This window comes from Palaemon carinicauda, chromosome 4 (genome assembly GCF_036898095.1).
Source record: "Palaemon carinicauda isolate YSFRI2023 chromosome 4, ASM3689809v2, whole genome shotgun sequence".
NCBI classification, from domain to species: Eukaryota; Metazoa; Arthropoda; class Malacostraca; order Decapoda; family Palaemonidae; genus Palaemon; species Palaemon carinicauda.
In genome coordinates, this window is record NC_090728.1 from 191517104 (window position 1) to 191531820 (window position 14717).

At 34.9% G+C, this 14717-nt stretch overlaps 2 protein-coding genes across 3 annotated transcripts in view; one reads left to right on the forward strand and one right to left on the reverse strand.

Moving 5' to 3' along the window:
* LOC137640301 (O-phosphoseryl-tRNA(Sec) selenium transferase-like) overlaps nt 1-8165 on the forward strand; it is a 38068-nt gene extending 29903 nt beyond the window's left edge. Inside the window, exons 7-10 of the mRNA XM_068372927.1 lie at nt 1816-1937; nt 2783-2968; nt 4480-4611; nt 7867-8165. Of these exons, the coding sequence (XP_068229028.1) occupies nt 1816-1937; nt 2783-2968; nt 4480-4611; nt 7867-8120 (694 nt within the window). The 3' untranslated portion in view covers nt 8121-8165. The remainder of the gene's footprint in view (nt 1-1815; nt 1938-2782; nt 2969-4479; nt 4612-7866) is intronic.
* LOC137640303 (retinol-binding protein pinta-like) overlaps nt 1-14717 on the reverse strand; it is a 112192-nt gene that overhangs the window by 81968 nt on the left and 15507 nt on the right. The window lies entirely within an intron of this gene.

Consider the following 14717-nt stretch of genomic DNA (forward strand, 5'->3'; position numbering starts at 1 on the left):
CTATCTAATTTCTCTTCCTCCTATTTTGTTAAGGTTTTCATAGTTTATTTAGGAAATATTTATTTTAATGTTATTGGCCTTGAAATATTCAATTTTTTCTTGTTTCCTTTCCACACTGAACTATTTTCCCTGTTGGAGCCCCTGGGCTTATGGCATCCTGCTTCTCCAACTAGGGTTGTAGCTTAGCAAATAATAATAATAATAATAATAATAATAATAATAATAATAATAATAATAATAATAATAATAATAATAATAATAGCCAAGCCACAGCCATGGTTGGAAAAGCAGAATGCTACAAGCCCAAGGGTTCCAACAGGGAAATTAGCCCAGTGAGGAAAGGAAATAAGGGAATAGCAAATAAACTATATATAAGTAATGAATAAAGAATGTGAAATATTTTGATCAGTAAGGTTAAAATATATCAGTCATATATAAACTATAAAACAAGACTTATGTCAACTAGCTCAACAGAAAAGCATTTACAAAAAGTTTGAAATTCCAAAATTCCACTGATCCAACTTCCTGATTAGGAAGATCATTCCAATCTGATCACAGCTGGAATAGAACTTCTATAATACTGTGTAGTTTGTTCCCATGCAAATAGAAACCTTCGTCCTTTAGTAGGGTTAAGGTTCTGGCAGCGGCCAATGAAGAATTATAGAGGTTCTGGCAACCTCCACCCAGTATCCAATGGTGGTATGGGTCTGACAGTGATCAGAGCCTTCATTCTGATTCTGGCCATCGAGCTGCACAGACATGTTCTCGATGTTCTCCAACGAGCCTAAAATTTTCACTAATATCTCATTTCAGTATGAGTGTAAATCAACTTATTAAAATGCAAACTTGCCTGTAATTTTGGGATACTTATTCGCAGCAACGGTGCCTTTGGACTTTATTCCTTGAAAGGGGAATAAAACTCTGGGACGAGAGACCTCTCCGATCTCCAGAAGCACACTTCTCACAGGATCCTAGTGTTGGTGAGCAACATGTCTTTCAACACGCGAGTAGGTATGCCTGCGCATCAGCTCATCTGAGAGTGTGCTTTCTCCCCAATAGTGTCTTATGACAGGTCCCCCGACGAGAGTAGAAGAAAATGCTGTTGCGAGGAACAATTTTCCCTTTTGAAGGAAGACATACTGTCAGTGTACTTCGGTGTTCCGAGTGCTTGAGAGTACTATGCATTCGAGTGCACAGTTTTTGAACTCGTATCATTGTTTATGGATGAATGCGCAGAACCTTAAGAGACAGGAGTAATGTTGGCATGTCTCCCAGGTGTCCTCTCCACGGCGGTGGACCTCCCAGCTTCCTCTAAAGAAACAAAGGAGTGGCCTTCCCTTGAGGAGTCTCAATCTTCAATTTTGGAAATCCCAGCCCTTGAGATTGCACCGGTCAAAGTTCTCTGATTTTCAAGTGAGAAGCACCATGGCGTGCCAACTACCGCTTCAAAGCCCAAGAGCCTTGGCTACTATGACAAAGTCTTTGTCTCCGAGTTCTCAGGGAGAGATGTAAGAAGATTTTTCAGGCCATGACCCAGTTGAGCATACTGGGTTGGCTTCTAAACCAGTGAAGAATGCCCCTGTATTTCTTTAGGCTTTTGTTCCGACACATTTTGTTGGCGAAAAGGAAATAATGGTCCCAAATAAATAAATACTTTGATAACTTAGATAATTTATATATGTATAGTTGATTAACACAAAGATCAGAAGTGATTTTAATCAAAAGTACAGTACTTCGCTAATGTTATAATATATTTTGGAGTGAAGCAACACTTATTAATTATAGCTTATTAACACATTACTTATGGCTTTACAGAGTAGGCCGTGTCGATGCGTTTGTTCAAAGCACTGATAAAAACTTCATGGTACCTGTCGGAGGCTCAGTTATAGCTGGATTTGATGCTAAGTTTATTGAGCAAATAGGAAAAACTTACCCAGGTAAGTTTGTATTTTTCATTAATGTGTAAAGCATTGCATTATAGGGAAGAACCTAATGTTAAGAGATGGCAAATTATTAATGATGAGAGGTTGATTTTTAAATTGTTATACTTTCCATTTGGAAATTGTTGATATAAAGGATTCATGTAGGTTGCCAGTAATAACTGTCTCTTGTGCACCAACAATTGAAGAAATAATTTTTCTTATTTGATGTAGAGAACTTTGTCACTTTTTTGTTTACATTTTCATTTTACATACTGTAAAATTGAATTACCGGTACATTAATATTGAACCCTACTATTGACATTGACTACTGCATACAGTAATTCATTACAAAAGAGTTCCCTGTTTCACAGTATTAGGAAGAATCAAATGCATTTATAGCATTGTAACTAATTTATGTTGATAACTATAAGCTTCAAAAGATATCAACTTGCTTGCTATATTGTCCTTAAAATTATTACAAATTACAATATCGTTGTAATTCAGCATTATGAAGCTTCATCTGTGGTGGATAACGGGGGAGGGTGGGCTGTGGCACCCTAGCAGTACCAGCTGAACTCGGTTGAGTCCCTTGTCAGGCTGGGAGGAACGTAGAGAGTAGAGGTCTCCTTTTTGTTTTGTTTCATTTGTTGATGTCGGCTACCCCCCAAAATTGGGGGAAGTGCCTTGGTATATGTATGTATGTAATATCGTTGTTTGTGTGAAAATTTCCTCTTAAGTTATAAATATCATTCATGTAAATTGTTGGGCTTATTCCATATATTATTGATTACTACCTTTTTGTTTGTGTTTTGGAGTAATGTACTCATTGGAAAATATATTAAATTGTTTTTTGCTTTCAGGAAGGGCATCTAGCAGCCCAGTTGTAGACCTTTTCATGACACTTTTGTCGATGGGCAAAAAGGGTTACAAGAAATTACTCGAAGAAAGGAAGGACCTGAAGAAACACCTTGCAGAACTGATGGAACAGGTTGCTAGAGAGTACGGCCTACGCGTACTTACCTGTAAAAATAACCCCATCTCTATAGGTAGGCCTAATTCTTTGTCCTTTGTTTAATTTGCTTTTTATAAAGATGGTACTGTATGAATAACAATTTAGATACAGATCCTATATCGCTCGTTTGCGACAATGTCGTCATAATTCAAAAACAGCTATTTTTCAGGAGAGCCATTTTAATCAATTAAAACACTCATATTAATGTATGTCGTTAGGGCATTTAGCGTCTCTAGCGATCAATTTTTTTGCTACAATTATGACACTTTTGCCAAAAAAATTAGCATTTGAAGATGAATATGTCTATATGGATAACTCAAAAATACTGTACATTTTTTTGAGTTATGACGTCGTTGTCGCAAGCGAGCGATATATGGATGCTTGCAGATAATATACAGTACATTTAGATCAGTAGAACTTCAAAAGTTCAAACTTGCAGCAAATGTTTTTATGTTGAACAGGCTGACATAAGTCTTTTTATAGTTTATATATGAAATATCTGTTTTGATGTTACTGCTTTTAAAATATTTTATTGTTAATTATTTCTCATTTGTTTTATTTATTTCCTTATTTCCTTTCCTCAGGGGGCTATTTTTCCCTGTTGGAGCCCTTAGGCTTATAGCAGCTTGCTTTTCCCACTAGGGTTGTAGCTTAGCTAATAATAGTAATAATGATAATTATTTTTGTCAATATATCAGGTTAATTAGTAGCAAATACAGTGACATTTTTACTTTAAAATACAGCTACAACTTGTAAACCATAAGCGTTATGTTCCTAAATCTGTCATTTTTACTGTATCTTCCTATAATCCTGAAATATCAATGTACAGTACTGTATTTTTATGATGATTTAAAAGTCTGTTACTGTTCAGATTACAGTATATTTGCATAAATTTCTTTCTCTTGTTCTTCTTAAAGTTTTATGAATGTCATGATTCATTTGTTAATGATGGAAGAAGGATAGGTAGTGGTGGTGGTGGTGGTGGTGGTGGTGGTGGGGGGGGGGGGGGCAGTAGCTGTAGTGAACGACACCTCGTAGTAACGGGGGATTTTGAGGAGGGAGAAGTCTAATTGGAAAGGGATCTCTGGTAGTGGTATCACTCGCCCCAGTTTTAATACCAACACCCTTTAGGGGTGAGCGAGCTGGATATATTCCTAGCATTCCATGCAACTTTTTTCTCTGGTATATTTAGCAGTATTTATACCTTTGAAATGGTTCTTTAAGGAGCATTTCACTGGGTGACACAGGTTCCTCGCCCAGAAATAGATTTTTCCTTCGTCAAAATCCCTTTTATGGGGCTTTATGCTGCTTGAAGGGTTGGTCCTATGAAGTACTTGTCTTCTGTATACTGTACTATAAAGCCTTAGATCTTCACCTTCCTGTTGATATTTTAGCTTAATGGTAAAGTATTGAATGTTATACAAAGATTTTTTCATTTAAGTATTGTATTAGGCTAATAAAAAGAGTTAGTGTTGGATTTAATATGCAGCTTCTTATTATAGTGGTTTCATTTTAATTCCTCGATGAACTTCTATCCCTTACCAGCTATGAGCTTGCCTGTTGAAGAGAGTGCAGCTCTGACAGAACTTGGTTCCATGCTATTTTTGAGAGGCGTTTCTGGCACCAGGGTGATTGCCACTACAGATGTCAAAACCATTGCTGGCCACAAATTTGAAGGTAACTAGTTAGATTTGGCTAGAACATATCTCCAACTTCTACTCAAATCCACCTATATTCATCTATGAGTCAAGCTAGTGTGCTTTTTGTGGCATACAAATTGAAGGTGGTAGTATATGTTCTTTAGTGCCCAATCAACCCAAACTGTTTTGCTTTCTTGCTTTTACTATTTTCATACTCTCCCTGTATTGTCTTTTTACTTAGTTGTCCATTATGAAGCTTCATCTGTGGTGGATAACATGGGAGGGTGGGCTGTGGCACCCCTAGCAGTACCAGCCAAACTCGGTTGAGTCCCTTGTCAGGCTGGGAGGAACGTAGAGAGGAGAGGTCCCCTTTTATGTTTCATTTGTTTGATGTCGGCTACCCCCCAAAATTGGGGGAATTGCCTTGGTATATGTATGTATGTGTCTTTCCCCAATACAAGAGTAAAAGTTGAATTCAGTGGTACAAAATTCATTTGTTTTTTATCTAACTGTTCGATATATTTTGCTGATATGCAACACCAATTTTAACAATTCACATAAGAACAAATCTTTTAGGTGAGCACTACAAGAGATAAAGTGTGATTCATTGGCCTTACAAGATTCATATTCTTTTTTATCTAATTGCTCAATATTTTTTGCCGATATGCAACACCTGCTCCCTTTCCCATGTGTAATGTACCCCAGATTCATGTTCTTTTACTGTTCTTCTTTTTATGAATGACCTTCTCCAGTCTTCCTCCTGTTCAGTGCAGTCTTTTGCAGATGATTCAAGTATTGAAAAGAGAGAGAAAAATTGAGGGGAATTATTCTCTCTTTTATGATTGTTATTGGAAAGAGAAAATTTGAGGGGAATTAGTCTCTTATGATTGTTATTGGAAAGAGAAAATTTGAGGGGAATTAGTCTCTCATTTATGATTGTTATTGGAAAGAGAAAATTTGAGGGGAATTAGTCTCTTATGATTGTTATTGGAAAGAGAAAATTTGAGGGGAATTAGTCTCTCATTTATGATTGTTATTGGAAAGAGAAAATTTGAGGGGAATTAGTCTCTCATTTATGATTGTTATTGGAAAGAGAAAATTTGAGGGGAATTAGTCTCTCATTTATGATTGTTATTGGAAAGAGAAAATTTGAGGGGAATTAGTCTCTCATTTATGATTGTTATTGGAAAGAGAAAATTTGAGGGGAATTAGTCTCTCATTTATGATTGTTATTGGAAAGAGAAAATTTGAGGGGAATTAGTCTCTTATGATTGTTATTGGAAAGAGAAAATTTGAGGGGAATTAGTCTCTCATTTATGATTGTTATTGGAAAGAGAAAATTTGAGGGGAATTAGTCTCTCATTTATGATTGTTATTGGAAAGAGAAAATTTGAGGGGAATTAGTCTCTCATTTATGATTGTTATTGGAAAGAGAAAATTTGAGGGGAATTAGTCTCTCATTTATGATTGTTATTGGAAAGAGAAAATTTGAGGGGAATTAGTCTCTCATTTATGATTGTTATTGGAAAGAGAAAATTTGAGGGGAATTAGTCTCTTATGATTGTTATTGGAAAGAGAAAATTTGAGGGGAATTAGTCTCTCATTTATGATTGTTATTGGAAAGAGAAAATTTGAGGGGAATTAGTCTCTCATTTATGATTGTTATTGGAAAGAGAAAATTTGAGGGGAATTAGTCTCTTATGATTGTTATTGGAAAGAGAAAATTTGAGGGGAATTAGTCTCTCATTTATGATTGTTATTGGAAAGAGAAAATTTGAGGGGAATTAGTCTCTCATTTATGATTGTTATTGGAAAGAGAAAATTTGAGGGGAATTAGTCTCTCATTTATGATTGTTATTGGAAAGAGAAAATTTGAGGGGAATTAGTCTCTCATTTATGATTGTTATTGGAAAGAGAAAATTTGAGGGGAATTAGTCTCTCATTTATGATTGTTATTGGAAAGAGAAAATTTGAGGGGAATTAGTCTCTCATTTATGATTGTTATTGGAAAGAGAAAATTTGAGGGGAATTAGTCTCTCATTTATGATTGTTATTGGAAAGAGAAAATTTGAGGGGAATTAGTCTCTCATTTATGATTGTTATTGGAAAGAGAAAATTTGAGGGGAATTAGTCTCTCATTTATGATTGTTATTGGAAAGAGAAAATTTGAGGGGAATTAGTCTCTCATTTATGATTGTTATTGGAAAGAGAAAATTTGAGGGGAATTAGTCTCTCATTTATGATTGTTATTGGAAAGAGAAAATTTGAGGGGAATTAGTCTCTCATTTATGATTGTTATTGGAAAGAGAAAATTTGAGGGGAATTAGTCTCTCATTTATGATTGTTATTGGAAAGAGAAAATTTGAGGGGAATTAGTCTCTTATGATTGTTATTGGAAAGAGAAAATTTGAGGGGAATTAGTCTCTCATTTATGATTGTTATTGGAAAGAGAAAATTTGAGGGGAATTAGTCTCTCATTTATGATTGTTATTGGAAAGAGAAAATTTGAGGGGAATTAGTCTCTCATTTATGATTGTTATTGGAAAGAGAGAGAAAAATTGAGGGGAATTAGTCTCTCTTTTATGATTGTTACTGGAAAGAGAGAGAAAAATAGAGGGGAATTAGTCTCTCTTTTATGATTGTTACTGGAAAGAGAGAGAAAAATAGAGGTGAATTAGTCTCCTTTTATAATTGTTTTATGATAATGGTTGCCATTATCACACTTACAACTTCAATTTATTGTGCCTCGCAGAGGATTCTTAAGATGAAAACATAACAGCATTCATATGATGTTATATACAGTAATTACTATTTATCATTTGATTGTTTTGTCAGTAAATTGCTGTATTTGCTAAAGTAATGTTGACATTACCTACTGCTGCCTCCGATGCCTTAGATGACCGCGGAGGTAGCAGCAGTAGGGGATTCAGCATTATGAAGCTTCATCTGTGGTGGATAATGTGGGAGGGTGAGCTGTGGCACCCTAGCAGTACCAGCTGAACTCGGTTGAGTCCCTTGTTAGGCTGGGAGGAACATAGAGAGTAGAGGTCCCCCTTTTTTGTTTGTTTCTTTTGTTGATGTTGGTTACCCCCCAAAATTGGGGGAAGTGCCTTGGTATATGTATGTATGTAATGTTGACATATATTTAATGAATTAAGCTAATCTCATAAAAACCATTACACGAAAGGTTACAGGACCTTTTTAACCTAAAAATCCAGCAGTCATAGATTTTAGTGCTAAAATATCAAGTGTGAAGAGGAATGACTATTCTGAATTCTTTCTTCCACCAAAGGTTGGGGCTCCCATTCCAAGAATTACCCCGTGGCATATCTCACCGCAGCGGCTAGCATTGGAATGACAACTAAGGATGTGGAACTTTTTGCCCAGCGACTTAATAAGTGCCTCGGAAAGTTCCTGTCGAAGAAGGAGAAGCTCAGTCAAAATATAATGTCTGTTAACGAAGGCGATTCTGTGGAAGGCAATGCTAATTTAGATAAATCTTGTGTCGACAGTACAGAGAGAGAGAATAAGGTTGAGAAAGAATAGCAGAGTCATTCCTCATAGATTTGATTAATAAATATATTGATATTTCATCTTTGTTTTATTTTGTAAAAGTATCTTGTACTTTATAACTTATAGTTATGATGTGCAGGAAAAGAGGAAAGCCTTTCTCGTTACCCATGAATTATCCTTGTTATTCTTTATTTTGGATCAAGAGTGACTTATTTTAAAGTGGATATTACTGGTGAATTGCTCACTTGATACCATACCATCATTATTATTATCATTATTATTATCATTATTATTATTATTGTCAGGCTGGGAGGAACGTAGAGAGGAGAGGTCCCCTTTTCTGTTTCATTTGTTTGATGTCGGCTACCCCCCAAAATTGGGGGAATGCCTCGGTATATGTATGTATGTATGTATGTATTATTATTATTGTTATTATTATTATTATTATTATTATTATTATTATTATTATTATTATTATTATTAGCTAAGCTACAACCCTAGTTGGAAAAGCAAGATGCTATTAGCCCAAGGGCTCCAACAGGGTGAAATAGCCCAGTGAGGAAAGGAAATAAGGAAATAAATAAACCATATAAGAATTAATGAACAATTAAAATAAAATATTTTAAAAACATTAAAACAAATATTTCATATATAAACTATAAAAAGTCTTACGTCAACCTGTTCAACATAAAAACATTTGGTGCAAGTTTGAACTGTTGAAGTTCTACCGATTCAACTACCATTTAAATGCAAAAGTTATAATGTAATGGGATAGAGATGTCAGTGTGCTGTAAGCTGTAACGTTACGAAGATCTTTTTAACATCCTTCTGTCCTCTCATTGTTCCCAATTTTCAGCCTTTGACTACAATACACAGTACTGTACTTCATTTTTCACTTTATTTCTTTTGTCCTGCCTTAACTGTTACTTCAAAATGCAACTGTTAGGCTTAACTCTAATTTCACATTTAGATCTTTGTAACTGTTTTATTTAATTTCAGAATCTCTATCTAGTTGTTCTTAACATCCTCGCTTCACAGCCTTGGTACAGTATAGATGTTAGATATTGGCATTACAATGGCAGAGGGTGAGATAGAGGTAGCTGTATCAGAATAATTTGAAATAAAGGCAGGGTCCATCAACGATCTGCAGTAAGTCATTTGCCATTTATCTCAAGTTATTAAGGAATTACGGAAATGCTCCCAGAGGGAGTTATTTTATGCAAGTGGCCTAATGTTAACAACATATTATTAAGGAGATATGAGTTAGCAGCTAGAGTGGATATGAATGTGTTGAGGTGGTTTGGCCATGTTGAGAGAATGGAAAATGGCTGCCTGCTAAAGAAGGTGATGAATGCAAGAGTTGATGGGAGAAGTACAAGAGGAAGGCCAAGGTTTGGGTGGATGGATGGAGTGAAGGAAGCTCTGGGTGATAGGAGGATAGATGTGAGAGAGGCAAGAGAGCGTGCTAGCAATAGGAATGAATGGCGAGCGATTGTGAAGCAGTTCCGGTAGGCCCTGCTGCTTCCTCCGCTGCCTTTGACCACGGAGGTAGCAGCAGTAGGGGATTCAGTGTTATGAAGCTTCATCTGTGGTGGATAACGGGGGAGGGTGGGCTGTGGCACCCCTAGCAGTACCAGCCGAACTCGGTTGAGTCCCTTGTCAGGCTGGGAGGAACGTAGAGTGTAGAGGTCCCCTTTTTGTTTTGTTTCGTTTGTTGATGTCGGCTACCCCCCAAAATTGGGGGAAGTGCCTTGGTATATGTATGTATGTATAATCTTCTCAACAGCACTGCAATTTGCCAGTACAGTAACTGTACTATTCTAATTCTTAAAGAAGATATATATTCATCAGTAAATGAATGAATTCTATACTTAAAGAAAAGTGTACATTTGAACATAAGTTTATGTACGATGTCCAGGGGCGTTCCAGGGCTACAGCCCTTATTTGAAAAGCAGAATGCTATAAACCCAAGGGCACCAATAAGGAAAAATGCCAAGTATGCAAAAATAACAAATAAAAAATTATCTATAAAGGAATCAAATGCAGTTAGAAGACCATATTACGATCAAGGAATTGGTTGGGAGACCACGTCCAGAAGCTGGGAACTCAAAGATCGAGATGGTTTGGACATGTGATGAAAAGAGATGTGTAACATTGATGAAAAAGTAAATATAAAAGTGGTAAAATGAAGACATGTACAAAAGCCAAGGAAAAAAGAGCAGTATTTGAAGACGTAGCCCTAAGGGAAGTTCGGTGAACAACTGACGTGTATGACCAAAGTAATTCTCCAGGGAGATAGATAATCCATATATTGTAAAAGTAAAGGTGTCTGTTTTCAGTTCAAGTTTCATCAGAATAGATGCTCACCAGAACGTCAGCTAGAAAAGTTCAACCATAGCGGCGACCTCCCCAGTAAACAGCTGAAAATCACAGTCCCAGGCTGGAATCTATCTGCTGCCATGCCATTGCTAGGCGAACATATTACCACTGTACTAGCCAGGAGACTATACTCAATTTCTTTTAATTAGGCGCATTTGCACTGACTCGCAGCTGTTCCCTTTTAGCTCGGAAAAAGTTTCCTGCTACCTGATTGGTTAGAATTATCTTGTCAGACCAATCAGCGATCAGGAAAGGTTTCCGAGCTAAAAGGGCACCCTTGCGAGTCTGTGCAAATCTGCCTCGCTAAAAAGAATTGACTTTAGTATGTACTAATACTGTTGAATGCTATTTGTTCATAGGAGTGAAATTGATAAATGTTTTCAGAGAATAATTGCAGATATTATCCGTAAAAGTTATGGATAACACCAAAAAGTCCATAAATGTGACTGGCAAATTTCCAAAGAAAAGAGTGTGTTATTATTATTATTATTACTTGCTAGGCTACAACCCTATTTGGAAAAGCAGGATGTAATAAGCCTAGGGGCTCCAACAGGGAAAATTGCCCAGTGAGGAAAGAAAACTTAAGGAAAAATAAAATATTTCAAGAAGAGAAACACTAAATTAAATATCTCCTATATAAACTATAAAAAAAAACTTTAACAAAACAAGAGAAAGAGAAATAAGATAGAATTGTGTGCCCGAGTGTAACCTCAAACAAGAGAACTCTAACCAAGAGAATGGAAGACCAAGGTACAGAGGCTATGGCACTACCCAGGACTAGAGAACAATTATTTTATTTCGGAGTGTCCTTCTCCTAGAAGAGCTGCTTACCATAGCTAAAGAGTCTCTTCTACCCTACCAAGAGGAAAGTGGCCACTAAACAATTACAGTGCAGTAGTTAACCCCTCGGATTTAGAAGAATTGTTTGCTAATCTCAATGTTGTCAGGTGTATGAGGAAAGTGGAGAATATGTAATAAATAGGCCAGACTATTCAGTGTGTGTATGTGTAGGCAAAGAGAAAATTAATCGTAACTAGAGAGAAGGATCCAATGTAGTACTGTCTGGCCAGTCAAAAGTCCTCATAACTCTCTAGTGGTAGTATCTCAACGGGTGGCTGGTACCCAGGCCAACCTACTACCTATTAAGAAATCCCCAAAGAAAAGAAACCAACTTATGCTTGCTTTACAAACTAGTTAACTCCAAAACAGATTGGAAGGATATACAGCTTATCATAGAACCCAAGGTTCTGAAACATCGGTTGTATGGTCACCAACTATGTAGTCTACTACATTGTAAGGATCAAGCTAATGCATATGAAATCAAATATGATCCAACCATTTATGAAAAACAGTATTAGCTTTCCCATTAAGGTCCATAAATGAAGTAAATATTAAAGTATAAACATGAAACTATAAGAGCAGAAGAGGAGTGGATTCGTGCGACAAACATGAGAGAGAGAGAGAGAGAGAGAGAGAGAGAGAGAGAGAGAGAGAGAGAGAGAGAGAGAGATTGTATGAAGGAGCAGTAGGCGTAGGCCTATAAAATGAACACGTTACGTCATATATGTTCGAAAGAATCTTCTTCTTTGAGATTAAAAGACAAAAAAGAAAAATATGGAATATAGGCCTACTGATATTTTAATCGTGAATCACAAACATATGGTATTTTAACATATGACTTATCTACAATGCAGTTGACTTTAAAAATTATACTCAAAAATTGATATCTCTCTCTCTCTCTCTCTCTCTCTCTCTCTCTCTCTCTCTCTCTCTCTCTCTCTCTCTCTCTCTCTCTCTCTCTCTCAACAATTCTATCAGGGACATGATCCGTGATCTGGGGAATTTTGTTTCGAAACAATTCGATACAATCAAAGATAACGGGAAAACTTCTTTCTCAAACAATCAGACCTAGCGATAAGATTGCGTCGTTCCACCCCAGATAACAGACGAACGAACGAATATACACACATACCACTCTTGCAGCCTAAAATCTTCGTTTTCCAGCTAGTGCCTCCTTGTTCAGCCACAGTGGCACTCTGGCACTGTTGCTCGTAGAATTCCATAGAATGTTTATCCATTCCTCGGCGCGTTTTATTCATATAAAATCAATTTTCCTGACGAATTAATTATTAGCTTCACTAACTATTCTAATACATTTTCCCTCTTCGTTAATTCTCCCACTCATTGACCCACTGTTGTATTAACCCTGGAGTGAGTAGGCCTAGTGTGTATTTATATTCCTGTCTGTAAATAATTATTATTAGCTTCACTAACTATTCTAATACATTTTCCCACTTCATTAATTAATCCTCCCACTCATTGACCCAGTGTTGTATAAACCCTGTAGTGAGTAGTGTGCGTGTGTGAGTTTGTTCTCGCGCCGAAGAGAGCAACGTGGGTGGGTTAACTCGGTTTTGTACTGCAGTATTGGACGGCTACTCGACCTCTCATAAGCACCAAGTAAGGACCCGGTCTGAATGTGTATGTTTGTATGTGTACTGAGTGTAGTTTTTTTTAATACATCTATCATATCTCGTGGGATATCGATAAGAGATCTGTTCGAGTGATTAGTTGAAAACAATGCATCAGTTGTATTGAAGATTATTTCTTCTGGTCACGATGGGGTAATGTTAACGTATATTTTCGTGAATGTTGATTCTGTTATATAAGCCTATTACATATTTTTTATACGATTTTGAAGATAATTATCTTGTGCCAACGGAAGTTTCATATATATATATATATATATATATATATATATATATATATATATATATATATATATATATATATATATATATATGCATTTATATGCATATATATATGCATATGTATGCATATATATGCACATGTGTATGTATATATATATATATATATATATATATATATATATATATATATATATATATATATATACACATATATATATATTATATATATATTATATATATAATATACATATATATATATATATATATTGTATATGTATATATATGTATATATATGTATATATGTATATATATATATATACAGTATATATATAAATATATATATATATATATATATATATATAAATTATATATATATATATATACATATATATACATATATATACATATACAATATATATATATATATATATATATATATATATATATATATATATATATATATACCTAAACTGTTTATCAACCCAGCAGTATTCTTACAGTCGCTGTATTCTTAACAATTCCTCAGTGTTTGTTACATAAGCACCAATAACTTGAAAAGCGTAGATCAGGACAATTTAAATTTTTAGTTATAAACCAATAGTTTTAATAAATATGATTCATGACTTGAAAAAACTTTTGTATCTAGAAAAAAATCAAGATTTTTTTTTAAACCGTGAAGTATTCTCTGGATTTTTTAAATTAGAAAAATGACAATTTATTGTTTTTAAACCTAGAAAATTACGAAAAAAAAAAGCAAATAAGATCAAGAAAATTTTTTACAAAACTTACTCTTGTGCTTCCAACTTCAATGTGCCTATAAAACAAGGCAAGGTCCCATACAATTAGAAATTAAGATCAGAATATTATTATTATTATTATTATTATTATTATTATTATTATTATTATTATTATTATTATTATTATTATTATTATTATTAGCTAAGCTACAACCCTTGTTGGAAAAGCAAGATGCTATAAGCCCAAGGGCCCTAGCAAGGAAAAATAGCACAGTGAGGAAAGGAAATAATATAGTTTACATAGGAGATATTTAATTTAAAATTTGTTACTGTTCTTAATATATTCAATTTCTTCTTGTTTCCTTTCCTCCTGTGCTATTTTCCCTGTTGGAGCCCCCTGGGCTTACAGCATCCTGCTTTTCCAACTAGGGTTGTAGCCTAGCAATTAATAAATAATAATAATAATAATAATAATAGTAATAATAATAATAATAATAACGTTTTTACTGTTTTAGAATAATTCATTGTTAACTTGCTCTCATCATTTATTTATTTCCTTATTTCCTTTCCTCACTGGGCTATTTTTCCCTATTGGAGCCCTTGGGCTTATAGCATCTTGCTTTTCCAACTAGGGTTGTAGCTTGGCTAGTAATAATAATAATAATAATAATAATAATAATAATAATAATAATAATAGGTAAGCCCCTGGGCTTATAGTATCCTGCTTTTCCAACTAGGGTCGTAGCTTAGCAAATAATAATAATAATAATAATAATAATAATAATAATAATAATAATAATAAT